Raw genomic sequence first — 11,202 nt, forward strand, 5'->3', positions numbered from 1 at the left:
TATGTTGCACATAATGCTTGTCAAACAAGGCCGTGGGAAGTAGGGATACTGCAGCAGCCCTTACCTGCCAACTGCCACGGTTTTTTGTTTGTTTTTCAGGGGCATCCTCAATATCAAGACATTTCCCATGGCTCTGTCAAACAACAATTATTAAACGTTTAGCTCTTGGTTATACATTTGCATCTTGTTTTGGTCAAGTTTCATATGAGTGAGGGGCAGATTGTGAAAAGCTAACTGCAATTCACTTTTTGTACTTGAAAAGCCAGATTTCAGAAAGAGGCCTTGTTCTCAGCTGCCTGTATATTGAGGGAGTTTGGCTTTATGGCTTTCTGTCAGACAAGCTTCTAAAAATAAATTTAACAGAAATAGTCTTCTCCTGACCCTAACCAAACTGTGAGTAAACGCTACAAAAATATAAAAGAAAAATTTCTCACAAATGCCCAAGAGGCAAATATCTACCAGTAGTTGTGGGGCACGTCAGAAGTTGTTGCTTGAAGACAGATGGAGTCCTTCCGTAGCAGTTCTTGCGGGAGGGTTCTGGATTGGACGCGCCCCGCCCACTCCCTAAGCCCGACGACCAATCAAAGCAGAGCGGCCTCCGGATGTAAATAGTGCCAGCTACAGCTAACATATAGCTAGCTAGCTACTTGTCGAGACAAGATGGCATTTACCTTATACTCTCTTATACAAGCAGCTATTCTGTGCATCAATGCTGTCGCTGTACTACACGAAGAAAGATTTCTAAGTAAAAGTAAGTGTCTGTAATTCAGATATTAGGCTCTCAAGAGGTCATGTATAGAATTGGCCCAGCATTTAAACTGGCTAATGCTAAAGGGCTAGTCAAATAGAACAATTTAAATGGCAAAAGTTTGTGATTTCGCTTTATTTAAAGTTGCTACACCACCTTCTATCCATTTGACAGGAAGACTTTATGTTGTTCGTCTATGTTTACATTTTGTACTTTTAATTCCCACTCTACTTAATACAAATCCGTTCGTTTTAACCATCTTCAGTTGGCTGGGGAGTGGATCAAAGTGTCGGGGGATTTGGTGATGAACCAGGCATCAAAGTCCAGCTAATGAATCTTATCCGCTCCGTCAGGACAGTCATGAGAGGTGGGTTTCCACTTTATCACACACTCGGTATTCTTCAGACAGAGTGACTTAGATCATTTTAACTTCTCTTGGCTCAGACCATGTCATGTTTTATTTTCCCCTGCAGTGCCACTGATCGCAGTGAATTCAGTCTGCATTGTGCTGCTGCTTCTATTTGGGTGAAGAAGTTTAAAAGCGGGGACGGGACAGATGAGTCAGGACATCTCCGTCACCTCAGGAACCACTGAAGAAGACACAATGTCCCCTTCAGCCTGGATATGAATGTTCTCTTTGTATATTTCTATACATGAGTTGTTGGATGGTTTTGTTTTGTTTTTTTGTTAAGCTCTCTTTGCAGCCAATAAGAGTGACATCTCCCCTTCGTTTTGGAAAAAAATAAATAAATAACGAATTGCTGAATAGTTTGAACTTTTCAGACAGTAAGCAAAAATAAATATTTTTACACTGTACTAGTAAATTGGTGAGAGGAGCCGACTATGAAACAGCTGTAATTTATACTCTGAAAAATATGTAAAATAATTGTGGAATAAGTGATTGTGCATCGACAGTAAAGATTTTTTAAAAACGTCACCGAGTACGAGTTTCATTGCTGATGAGCCGAAAGCGCACTGTTTGTCCTAGGGCGCTTGCCGTACTGTTGCATGCACTTGGAGCTCACCTTGCTAAGCGGTATCTGTGAGCCTACATGGATATTATAATCGATAATGGGGAATGCGCAGAGTTACATTGTGGCCTCACTGTCTGTATGTTCCGTGTATTTAGTTTACGTTCACGTTTACTGCGCTCACAAGCTGCTGAAAACAACCGAACTGCATAGCGACAAACTTCCGAGTGATGCGTATGTTTACATGAAATACCTGAGCAGAAGAGTGACCCGGAGAGCAGGCTGCTTATACGGTACAGAGAAACAAGAAGCTGGTTATACAGTGGTCAGCTGCAGGTGAGTGCGGCCTAACGTTTTACGCATGCATTTGAACTGTAAAATAGCTGGGAGCAGGTCCTCTGAGTTGGTGTATGTGTCTCTAAGGGTGGAAGATGCTCTGTTGCGGAGGTTCTGCAGTGCTGCAGGTTATGGTTGGGATTATCCAGACAGTGAATACAGAGACATCCCGCTGTGCTTCCCGGAGTTTCTCTGCGGCAGACCTCTCCTTATGTTGTTAACTCATGAAAACTTCAGGCTCAGCCCAGCAGGTAAGACATAGATAACATAAGACACACATTTATAGAGCTTCTTCGGGGAATGATAAAGTATTATGATTCTATGACACAGCGTCTTTAACCAGACTGATTCTTTTGCTGATATCTCAACTCAGTGGAAACTTGATGGGTACATTTTATTGCCAAAATTGCTTTGATTTCAATATTTGATTGTTGTACAAAATACTACATCAAAACTCTGTGGCTACATTTAAAAGTAGTGATCCCAAGTGGGCCATACTGTGGGCTCATCACCCACAAGAGAAGTTGTAATGGTCGTGTGCGATGTCTGATCCCTGGTTGCTGAGGCTGGCTATTGGGGCATATAACATCACCTCTCTGGTGGGGAAGGATGCTGAGCTTAGGTGAGAGCGGTTGGAAGATCTTTCCTAGATCTAGTCAGTCTCACCTCACCGCAGTCTGCTGGACAGGGGCTGGAGTTTGTACCAATCCGGAGTTGCCCTCGGTGAGAGGCAGCAGGCAGAGGTGGGTATTCAACCCCGATTCACTACCCAGTTGAACTACAGTTCAGAGTACCCAGCCTTCTTGGGGTGCTGGAGAGTGTCCCTACAGTGATGACTAATGAATTGCTCCAGGGATCTGCTGAAGATCAGTGTCAAGATGGGGCCAGGTGATCAGTGCAGAAGGTGGCACACAATCTGGACTTGGTGCCTTCCTGGTCTTTTGTCCCGTGAAGAGTTGACTCTTTCTTCAGGTGGTAGAAAATGTATGGACAGATGGATTTCAAACAAATAGCGAAGGCACCAGTATTGCAGGCTCAAATGAGTTTCACTAGAAAACAAACCAGCTAATGCAAGAACCCCACAAGTGGCATTTTAATTTGCTGAAGACATACTCACCTTGGAAAACCACAAAAAGTATCTATTTATCCATTTATTTCACTTTGCTCACAAAAGCAGTCAGTCACAACTAAAAGAAAATTCAAATTTACTGGAAAACACAAGGACAGGAATGAAAACTAACCATTTTTTAAAAAGCTTGACTTAGTGCACTGACTACATTGTTTACCAAAAAAGGTGTTTTTCCCAGTAAAAAAACACTTAAATATTTAAATGTTTTTAGTCCATCATTTGAAATTATATATTTACTTTTTTAAATGATTCATCATTTTATGTGTACTACAGGTTTAAAAGAAAATTATCCAACTTTGAGTGTTTTAAATGTTTTTTTAGGTCTTGTCCATGTGCGTCAGAGTTTAAAAACCTTTCAGCCAATCGATGAGCTGAAGAAGGGTCCATTCACCCTGCGGGTGCAAGTCCTGGGGTACCAGCCGACTGATCTAGGGGTGGAGGTGGACATCTGTCTGTCTGCTACTTCCCGCTCCAGATGCATAGTGTGGGAGAGCATCCTGACACTGCTTTCCGAAAACAAGCTTCACAAAGCCATCAGATGTTCACCTAAGAATGAAAATGAGAGTGAGTAGTGTCACGGTGGTTTCCCTTCAGAATATTTGTGTTTTTAAAGCGACGGCACACTTAGAGCTTTAACTCACCTGATCACCATGACTTTGATCTTTGTTCTGGCAGGTGAGAAAGATGAGCCAGCACCGGACACTCTGAAGCAGGTGGAGCTCAAAGTTCCCTGGACTCCTGACCTGAAGTGTACATGGAGTTTTCCATGTAAGCTCCTCTCTCTGCCGGCCAGGCTCTTTAGATTCACACCTCACAGAGTACCGAGTCTCTGGATGTTCTCTGTCTGCTTGGCTGAAATTGAAAAGCACAAAGGTAATGCGATTTATCAGACGATAACAGTATTAATTGTCACTATGAAGGATGGCTCTGTCCTGTTCTAGGGTGTCAGCTAGCTGCTCTGTTTTGCCAACAGGGGTTAAAGTGATCACAGCTCCCGTCACCGTCACTGCCCAGTTTAAGGAGCCTCTGCTGGTTCCAGGAAAGGTGACGGTCAGTTTTTGGGAGGCACCGGAAAATAAGCATCAGTCCCAAAGCCTCTACTTTCAGATGCAGCAACACAGAGGGGGCAAAGCTCACCTGGTGGGACTGATTTCTAGTTGTTGATGATTAACAAAGAATGTTGTTATTTGTTGTTCAGATTTTCACTGTTAACAGTTTGACTGTCAGTAGATTGGCAGGTTACAGTCAACTGAATTCTGTTTTCTTACACCTCCCAATTCAAGTGCATAATCTCAGCTACGGTGGCTGTTATAGAACAAAAAGTTTTAGTCACCTAAGAGAGATCAAAACCATTACATTTAGCCAGCTGCTGCTGGCTGGCGTGTTTCTACCACTGTTTGTGTAAAACAAATATATTTTTGTACACAGTATTTTTGAATATGTTGAATAATGTCAAACTTTTCTGAACTTTTCTGTCATAAGCGCTGCTGTTTTTTGCTGCTGTTAGTCTGCCAGCTGCTCTTGTTAGCTGCTTTGAAGTAGATTCAGACACTTGGCGAATTAACTCTCATATGATGTGAGAATATAATCAAGCTGTTTATCAGAGGGAATGCTGGTTTCAAGGATACTTGATCCTATCGTTAGCTGGTATCGAGTTAGCTCATAACCAGCTGTTTTCGTTTAGTCGGCTCATTGTCGGCTGTTCAGAGGAGAGTTGTGTGTCTAATAAATGAGGAATAAATGAGCAGGCTTGTGGATGTTTTCATTCTGTTCTGACTAAATATTACTTATATACTATATTACCATTCAGTGCTTACCAGTAAGCAGATAAGGTGTTTCCAGGTATTTCCTTGTGAGTAATAATATCATTAATTGTATCTCCGATCAGTTAAAGCAGACCTTCCCAAAGTGTGGGGCCCGCGCCCTGGGGGGGGGGGGGCGCAGCGTCATTGCAGGGGAGGGGAATGCTTGGACACTGCTAGCACGGGGCGCCCACACAAATGCAAAGCAGGAGATGAAGCATCACTGAATATGTTTCCAAACCAACTTCATTCTAAGCCAAAGACTAGAAAATATGGTGAAGCATATCTTCCCTTTGGCTTCACCTGCACAAATGCCAAGGTAGGTCTCCCCTGCAGAATTGGTTTTCCCTTCATCGGGAGCAGCGCTGGGCTGTTCAAATCACGGACAAACAGTATCCCACAGTTGTTTATGTTTTTAAACCTATTTTGCACAGAGAGGCATTTTTGAAAAATGTATTGATAACAATGTTGAATATTATTACACAGGAAAAAAACAACTACATGTAAAATAATTACACCGTGACGCCTCTGCCTTTCTAAATAGAGGGACAGTAACTGCGTGTGTGTAAGCGTGTAAAACCTGAAGATAGAGACAAAATACTGTTAATCTGACTATCTGCTATTCTGCAATTCATCTCATGTAAACAATAATGTGGCGCACAGCGTGACGTGAATAAAGGCAGATACCTTTGACGTTGCATGAGGAACTCTGTATTCCTCGTCCACACGTAAACGCAAAAAAGGAGTTTCAAAAAATCTCAGTTTTACGTGTGGACGAAACAGCTGCGTTTTCAAAAATACCCGCATAGGTGCGGACGTAGCGTTAAAGAGTTAGTAGATTATTTCCTTACTACCTGTAATTTATTGCAGATTACTTGTATTTGCTTAATTGTTTACTAAATTTTTGAGGTGTGAAATAAACCGCAATGGAGCAAAATATGGGTGTGTGTGGTTGAAGGATGTGTTTGTGCGTGCGTGCGTGTGCGCGAACATTTTTCTTGTAAAACAAAGGGGGGCCTAGCAAAAAAAATTTGGGAACCACTGAGTTAAAGTGTCCCATTAAACCATGGCAGCATGCACAATGTCAGGACCCTGAGGCTAAAGCAGCTAAATGGTATTCAGGCATCGCTTGATTTATTATTTATTCATGTGCTTTTCCCTTTGTAACAAGTCAAAATGTCTCAAAAAGCTAAAGAGCAGCTGCTCTCTCAAACAATAAGAGTAAGAACAGAGAGTAGAAAGCACTGGTTTTCTAATTTAGAGCTGAGGTGCACAGTTCCCGTGCACAACCGCCTCTGACCTAAAAACCTGCTGGAAAATAAGAAATCACTTGTGAAAGATCAGACGCAGTTTCAACATTAAGTGTCCTCTGCATCAGTGCACCTGGTGCTTTAACACATGACTCTGGTGCATTCCTCAGGGTTTGCTGTAAATATTCTTGCATTCCTTGTTTGAGCTTTATTTAGTTTACACCAAATTCTTGTCAAACATAATCTTAAAGACTGTTTTTCCTTCAACATAAGAAATACATTTTCTGACATGTGGCATCTCCTTTGAGCCTTCTCTTTCGCTGAAAAAAATAAAGTAATCCCCAGTTTAGTCATTATTGTGAGGTCACAGTCTTAATTTTAAAGATTTTTTTGAAAGGGGTGTGATATTTGCTTGTTTGTTTGTTTGTTTGTTTGTTTTACTTCACAATATTTGTTGAATAGCTGAAAAGTTTAAATTCAAAGATTTGTCACGATATTTAACACTGAGACTTAGAGCCTGTATTATATATTAGATAACGTTCAGTGCATGGGATTGAAAAAAGTGGCGTTTTAAAAGGACAAAATCAGGACAAGTGTCTGTTGTAGTTCTGCGTAAACAAGAATTCAGGAAGGGACTGCAGGTATAATCTGACTTCACTGCCAGGTCCAGTAAAAGTTAGCGCTCTGCTGGTTTTATCTTATCGCAGGTTGGATAGTTAACACATATGAATGAGAAAACAATATTTATGCAGTCACTGATCAAAAGGACTAGTTTGACTTCATCCAAATTATTAGCACTATTATCATTTTGGTAAATAAAACTAAAATATAAAAAATGTTTTTAGAGCTATTAAGGGATCGGGGTAGATTAGACAATATAAGAAGTAAGTTATTGAGTTGCACATTTTTAGCTCGTTTGTCTGTTTTGCAATCAGGGCAAAAAAATCGGTTTGCAGTCAGGAAATAGATTTGAGAGCAAAGTTACAGACGGGACTAAAGAAAATGATATTTTTTTTTAATCCTTTTGTAAATGTTTAACTTTAGATTGACATTTTGATTTTAATTAAAAACTAGCTGAAAAGAGCCTGTATTCACTGTATAAGCGGTGTCTATTTTAATATTGTTATTATTAACTGTCTGCGCATAAGCACGTTAGCATATTCTCCAAAATGGCAAATAATGTGCAATAAATTAACCTTTCTTCATTTCCTTGTTTTGGGTGGTGTTTGCCGTTTTGCTATTTCTAATTTAATGAAAACTCAAAAGTCAACTCTGGGTGGTTAACATGTGAAGCAGAATCAATATAAAGGTCAATCCATTAGAAAATCACAAAGTTTAAAATAAGAGACGCACACACAATTTCTGGTGTGAGTGCGTCGAGTCTGTGCCTGCCTCTGTGCAGCTACAGCTGTGAGCAGTTGTAGTGGATACGATGAGGGGAGGGCGTGTGTGAAGGATTTCTTGTTTGTAGACCACAAGGAATACTCTGCAAGCAGGAGACATCAGTTTTGCCAGCGGCACAGCAGAGCAGGAGGAAGCCCGCTTGATCATCCCATCTATGCCATGTGATTTTCCTTACATCGACCCGGGGAAGAGTTCAGGCTTAAAAAGCTTAAGGTAAAGGCATGTTTTTATTAAATTGATGTGTATTTTTACAGAAATGTGGATGTTCATTGTTGCATCAGTTGTGTGTTTGATGTGTAAAGGACAGTTTTAAGTAATGTTAGCATTCGGATAGCCATCATCATACATTAAGTGTACTCTATACTGCCCAACATTTTTAAAAAGTCAACTCTGTGATATTAAATTATTGTCTCTTTTCTCCTGGCTGTGCCACATCGTTCCTCCTCCCAGAGATAAAGCTTCTCCCAGGCTGCTCGTACTCACTGCTGAGACAAAAGGAGTCGCCAGCCATGTGAAGCTAAAGCCATAAACCAATGAACGTGTTTAAAACATTATCTATTTTTCATCTGTTCTTGTTCTTGCTCAGTCACCTCTACAAACTGGAGCATTCCCACTCCAACATGTACACTGCAGATATTATTCATTTATAGAGTCCCAATTCTGTCTTGCAGGAGTCAGTCAAGTGTAAGAGGGTCAGTTTGTAAAGCTCCTGTGCAGAGTGCAGTGCATTTAGAACACAGAGCTATAAATCCTCTAGAAAAGTATTTCAATACAGTTTCCAGTGTGCATATTTATTGCATATTCCCATTTGCATTTGTTTGCGCTTGTCCTTTCTTTAAAACGGGACTAAAGCTTGAAGATTTGCCCACTGACATGAATCTGTCAGCATTCCACACCCATAAGTAGGATGGCAGATTTCCAGGATGTTCTGATGAGCAGTGCCTTTATCACTTCATCTGAAATGTTTCTGTGTGGCAGCAGGGGAGGAGGAAGGTGTGTTTAAAAGAGATCAAACACTCACTTTCCTTGGTTTGTTAAAGCACTTTTGAGGCCTTCATCTGTCTCCACCTTCACAGAGCCGGTCCTTCGGGAATTCAGGTTATTTTTTGCTTCCTTTAAAAGTAACGGCTTCTTTTATTTATTCAGAGAGGCCAGTGCATAAAACAAGTCCACTATTTGTTGCCCCAGTTACACTGTTAGCGAAACACTGTACTATAATGTAACTGCACGATGTAGTCATTTGTAATTGTGCATTAATAATTCAAAGATTAAATAAATAAAGTAGGGGTAAATTTTGTTGACCTCAAATCATGTCACAGCACCTTTATTCAGACCTTAGTAATAACTCGATATGTGACACCAGCCATGGTTTCTTGACTATTTTTTTCAAGGTCAACTTTGACCATGGGCACTAACAGTGAAGGTCAAGGTCAAATGTTTAGCCAGTCTAGATAGACAACATTAAAAATGATATCTTTAAAACTGTGGTCACTGGACCGATAACGAACAGACAGACAGACAGACAAACAAATGGAAACGATTACATACTCCTTCCCTTCAAGAGAAAAAAACTGTTTCCTGTCACAGGGTTTAATTATACTATCAAGCATTTTAATATACATCATGCAAACATATGCTTATTTTGCACCATCAGTGTCCATGTTGGTCATGATGCCAGTTTGTTTGTTTGAGGAGTTTGGATCATTTCTGTGGGAAGCAGTTCAAGTCAGGTGATGGGCTGCACATCACTGTTTCCTGTGATGGATCTTCACAGACCCTCAGACGTCAGAGGGCCAGTAATTTTGTAGTGCCATGTTCTTGACACTTTCTTGACATTGGCATCATTTAATTTCTTTGGTGGAAATTCATCAGATTCATACAGTTGTATTACAGTTAAAAGATAAAATACCCGTCCAGGTGAACAAAGACTTTTTTTTTTGTTTTTTTACAGATTTCATAAGTCTTAAAAGACTAGAAAAGAATGAACACAATATACATAAAATAATGATACAATTCAGGGCACAAACCCTAGTTTTCTGGGTCAAAGGTATTTGGCCTCCTGAAGTGAACTGTATTGCTTTTTCTAGAATCTGCAAAGAAAAAACAATTTTCCCGTTATATACAATGCAGACTCATAAAATCAATAAGCTTCCCTCCAAAAGCAGGGATGTCATAATTTAATCATTTAGACCATTTTGTTTACTATGTAGTAGTAATCTTAAAATGATTATATTAGTATTTATTGTTTGCTAAATATTCTCTTATTGTTAAAGAAAAAGGAAGGCCTATTTACTGGATTATTCTATATTGTTTTGGGCTCACAAAATAAACCAGCCCCAGGTGTCTGTTGTTGTGAGCTGGTGTTACATAAATAATATTGAACTGAGTCTTGCAGTCGTCCTTAGTGAACAGACTACAGTTTCTAAGGTCAGAGACTAACCTCCAGTTTTTTTGTTTGGTCTCAGTGTGAAAGGCAGATTTACATGAAGAAGCAAGGAAAAGGAAACACTGCCAGCACCCCCATTTCTTCCCCAACAGGGAGCAGCAGTGTGCAGGTCTACCATGACTATGAGAAGGTGGCCTTCAAGATGCATTCTGGAAATGGTTATGCTGCAGAAAACAGTTCTCATCCCAGGAGAGACCAGCTCTCCAGCCGAGCTAGTGCCAACGTTCCAGACATCAACTCCATCAGCCACGAAGAAAAGCGCAGCACGAAAGACGAGATTGGCCACAGGAGCTTCATAAGGACGATGGAGTCAAGCAGCCAGGGCTACTCGGGGCCAGAAGACAACTCAACAGACCCACATGAGACCCTGACAGAGACTTCAACTCTGACTTTTGTGGATGGACCTAGTACGGAGGAGTCAGCAGAGAGCCGCAGTCTCCACGGAGTGGGGATGGTTTATCTCAAGGAGTTTGTGCTCATAGATGATGATGAAGACGGGGACATGTCGCTAAGAGAGAAAACAGTGACAGACGTGTCCTTGATGGATGGAAAAGCTGCAGACCTGGTGTGCAGCAGGCTTTTGTCCACCTCCAGTGGTTCAGTGTCAGAGTACAAGGAAACATCTGCTCCTGACGCGCCTCCTCCTGAGGAGCCTGAAGCTGCACATGAAAAGAAAAGCTGCTGTTTGTGCACACTTTTATGACCCTTCAGGATCTCACAGCTTTGTGTCCATCATATGAACTGTGACACTGTCTGTGATAGAAACCTGAGCAGTCACTCGTGGTATGGGAAGCAGAAGAAGATTACATTCCTGACATGCTTTTTTAGCAACCAGCAAAACATGTTCATGTTCAAACATCAACCACTAATGTGTTTCAGTCAAACTGCTTTTTCATTATAAATATGACATGTAGGAAACAGTATGGTGCATTTGATAAAAGTTACAGTAAGAACGATTTGATACATGCATGTTTCTGCAATAAATGGCCGATTCTTGAAATATCAGGTGCTAACAAAAAATATAAGACATTTCAGTATTAAAATGTCCCGCCTACTTATATTACTAATGTCCCAGTTTCATTTTGTCCATTTGAGATAACTCCACCTTTAATAATT

At 40.7% G+C, this 11,202-nt stretch overlaps 3 protein-coding genes across 3 annotated transcripts; all 3 read left to right on the plus strand.

Moving 5' to 3' along the window:
- Nucleotides 1–571: 571 nt before the first annotated feature.
- LOC146375685 (immediate early response 3-interacting protein 1-like) lies at nucleotides 572–1,683 on the plus strand. The gene is made up of 3 exons (XM_084946137.1): nucleotides 572–751; nucleotides 1,014–1,115; nucleotides 1,222–1,683. Exons 1-3 carry the CDS (start codon nucleotides 661–663, stop codon nucleotides 1,275–1,277), a joined length of 249 nt encoding a protein of 82 aa, XP_084802263.1. The 5' UTR covers nucleotides 572–660; the 3' UTR covers nucleotides 1,278–1,683.
- Nucleotides 1,684–1,789: 106 nt separating this feature from the next.
- LOC146375686 (uncharacterized) lies at nucleotides 1,790–4,929 on the plus strand. The gene is made up of 5 exons (XM_084946130.1): nucleotides 1,790–2,055; nucleotides 2,143–2,306; nucleotides 3,506–3,748; nucleotides 3,860–4,057; nucleotides 4,158–4,929. The coding sequence occupies exons 1-5, from the start codon at nucleotides 1,820–1,822 to the stop codon at nucleotides 4,346–4,348; spliced, it is 1,032 nt and encodes a 343-aa protein (XP_084802256.1). The 5' UTR covers nucleotides 1,790–1,819; the 3' UTR covers nucleotides 4,349–4,929.
- Nucleotides 4,930–5,027: 98 nt separating this feature from the next.
- On the plus strand, nucleotides 5,028–11,146 carry LOC146375687 (uncharacterized). The gene is made up of 2 exons (XM_084946134.1): nucleotides 5,028–7,853; nucleotides 10,106–11,146. Exon 2 carries the CDS (start codon nucleotides 10,124–10,126, stop codon nucleotides 10,787–10,789), a length of 666 nt encoding a protein of 221 aa, XP_084802260.1. The 5' UTR covers nucleotides 5,028–7,853; nucleotides 10,106–10,123; the 3' UTR covers nucleotides 10,790–11,146.
- Nucleotides 11,147–11,202: the final 56 nt, after the last annotated feature.

Source organism: Perissodus microlepis, chromosome 12 (genome assembly GCF_051167445.1).
Source record: "Perissodus microlepis isolate ML-2025 ecotype Zambia chromosome 12, ASM5116744v1, whole genome shotgun sequence".
Lineage (NCBI taxonomy): Eukaryota > Metazoa > Chordata > Actinopteri > Cichliformes > Cichlidae > Perissodus > Perissodus microlepis.

Coding starts and splice junctions, on each gene's coding strand:
- LOC146375686 (XM_084946130.1), top strand. CDS start 1,820: ATGGGGAATGCGCAGAGTTACATTGTGGCCTCACTGTCTGTATGTTCC. Junction 2,307..3,505: donor CTTCAGGCTCAGCCCAGCAG/GTAAGACATAGA, acceptor ATGTTTTTTTAG/GTCTTGTCCATGTGCGTCAG. Junction 4,058..4,157: donor TGAAATTGAAAAGCACAAAG/GTAATGCGATTT, acceptor TTTTGCCAACAG/GGGTTAAAGTGATCACAGCT.
- LOC146375685 (XM_084946137.1), top strand. CDS start 661: ATGGCATTTACCTTATACTCTCTTATACAAGCAGCTATTCTGTGCATC. Junction 752..1,013: donor AGAAAGATTTCTAAGTAAAA/GTAAGTGTCTGT, acceptor AACCATCTTCAG/TTGGCTGGGGAGTGGATCAA. Junction 1,116..1,221: donor CGTCAGGACAGTCATGAGAG/GTGGGTTTCCAC, acceptor TTTCCCCTGCAG/TGCCACTGATCGCAGTGAAT.
- LOC146375687 (XM_084946134.1), top strand. CDS start 10,124: ATGAAGAAGCAAGGAAAAGGAAACACTGCCAGCACCCCCATTTCTTCC.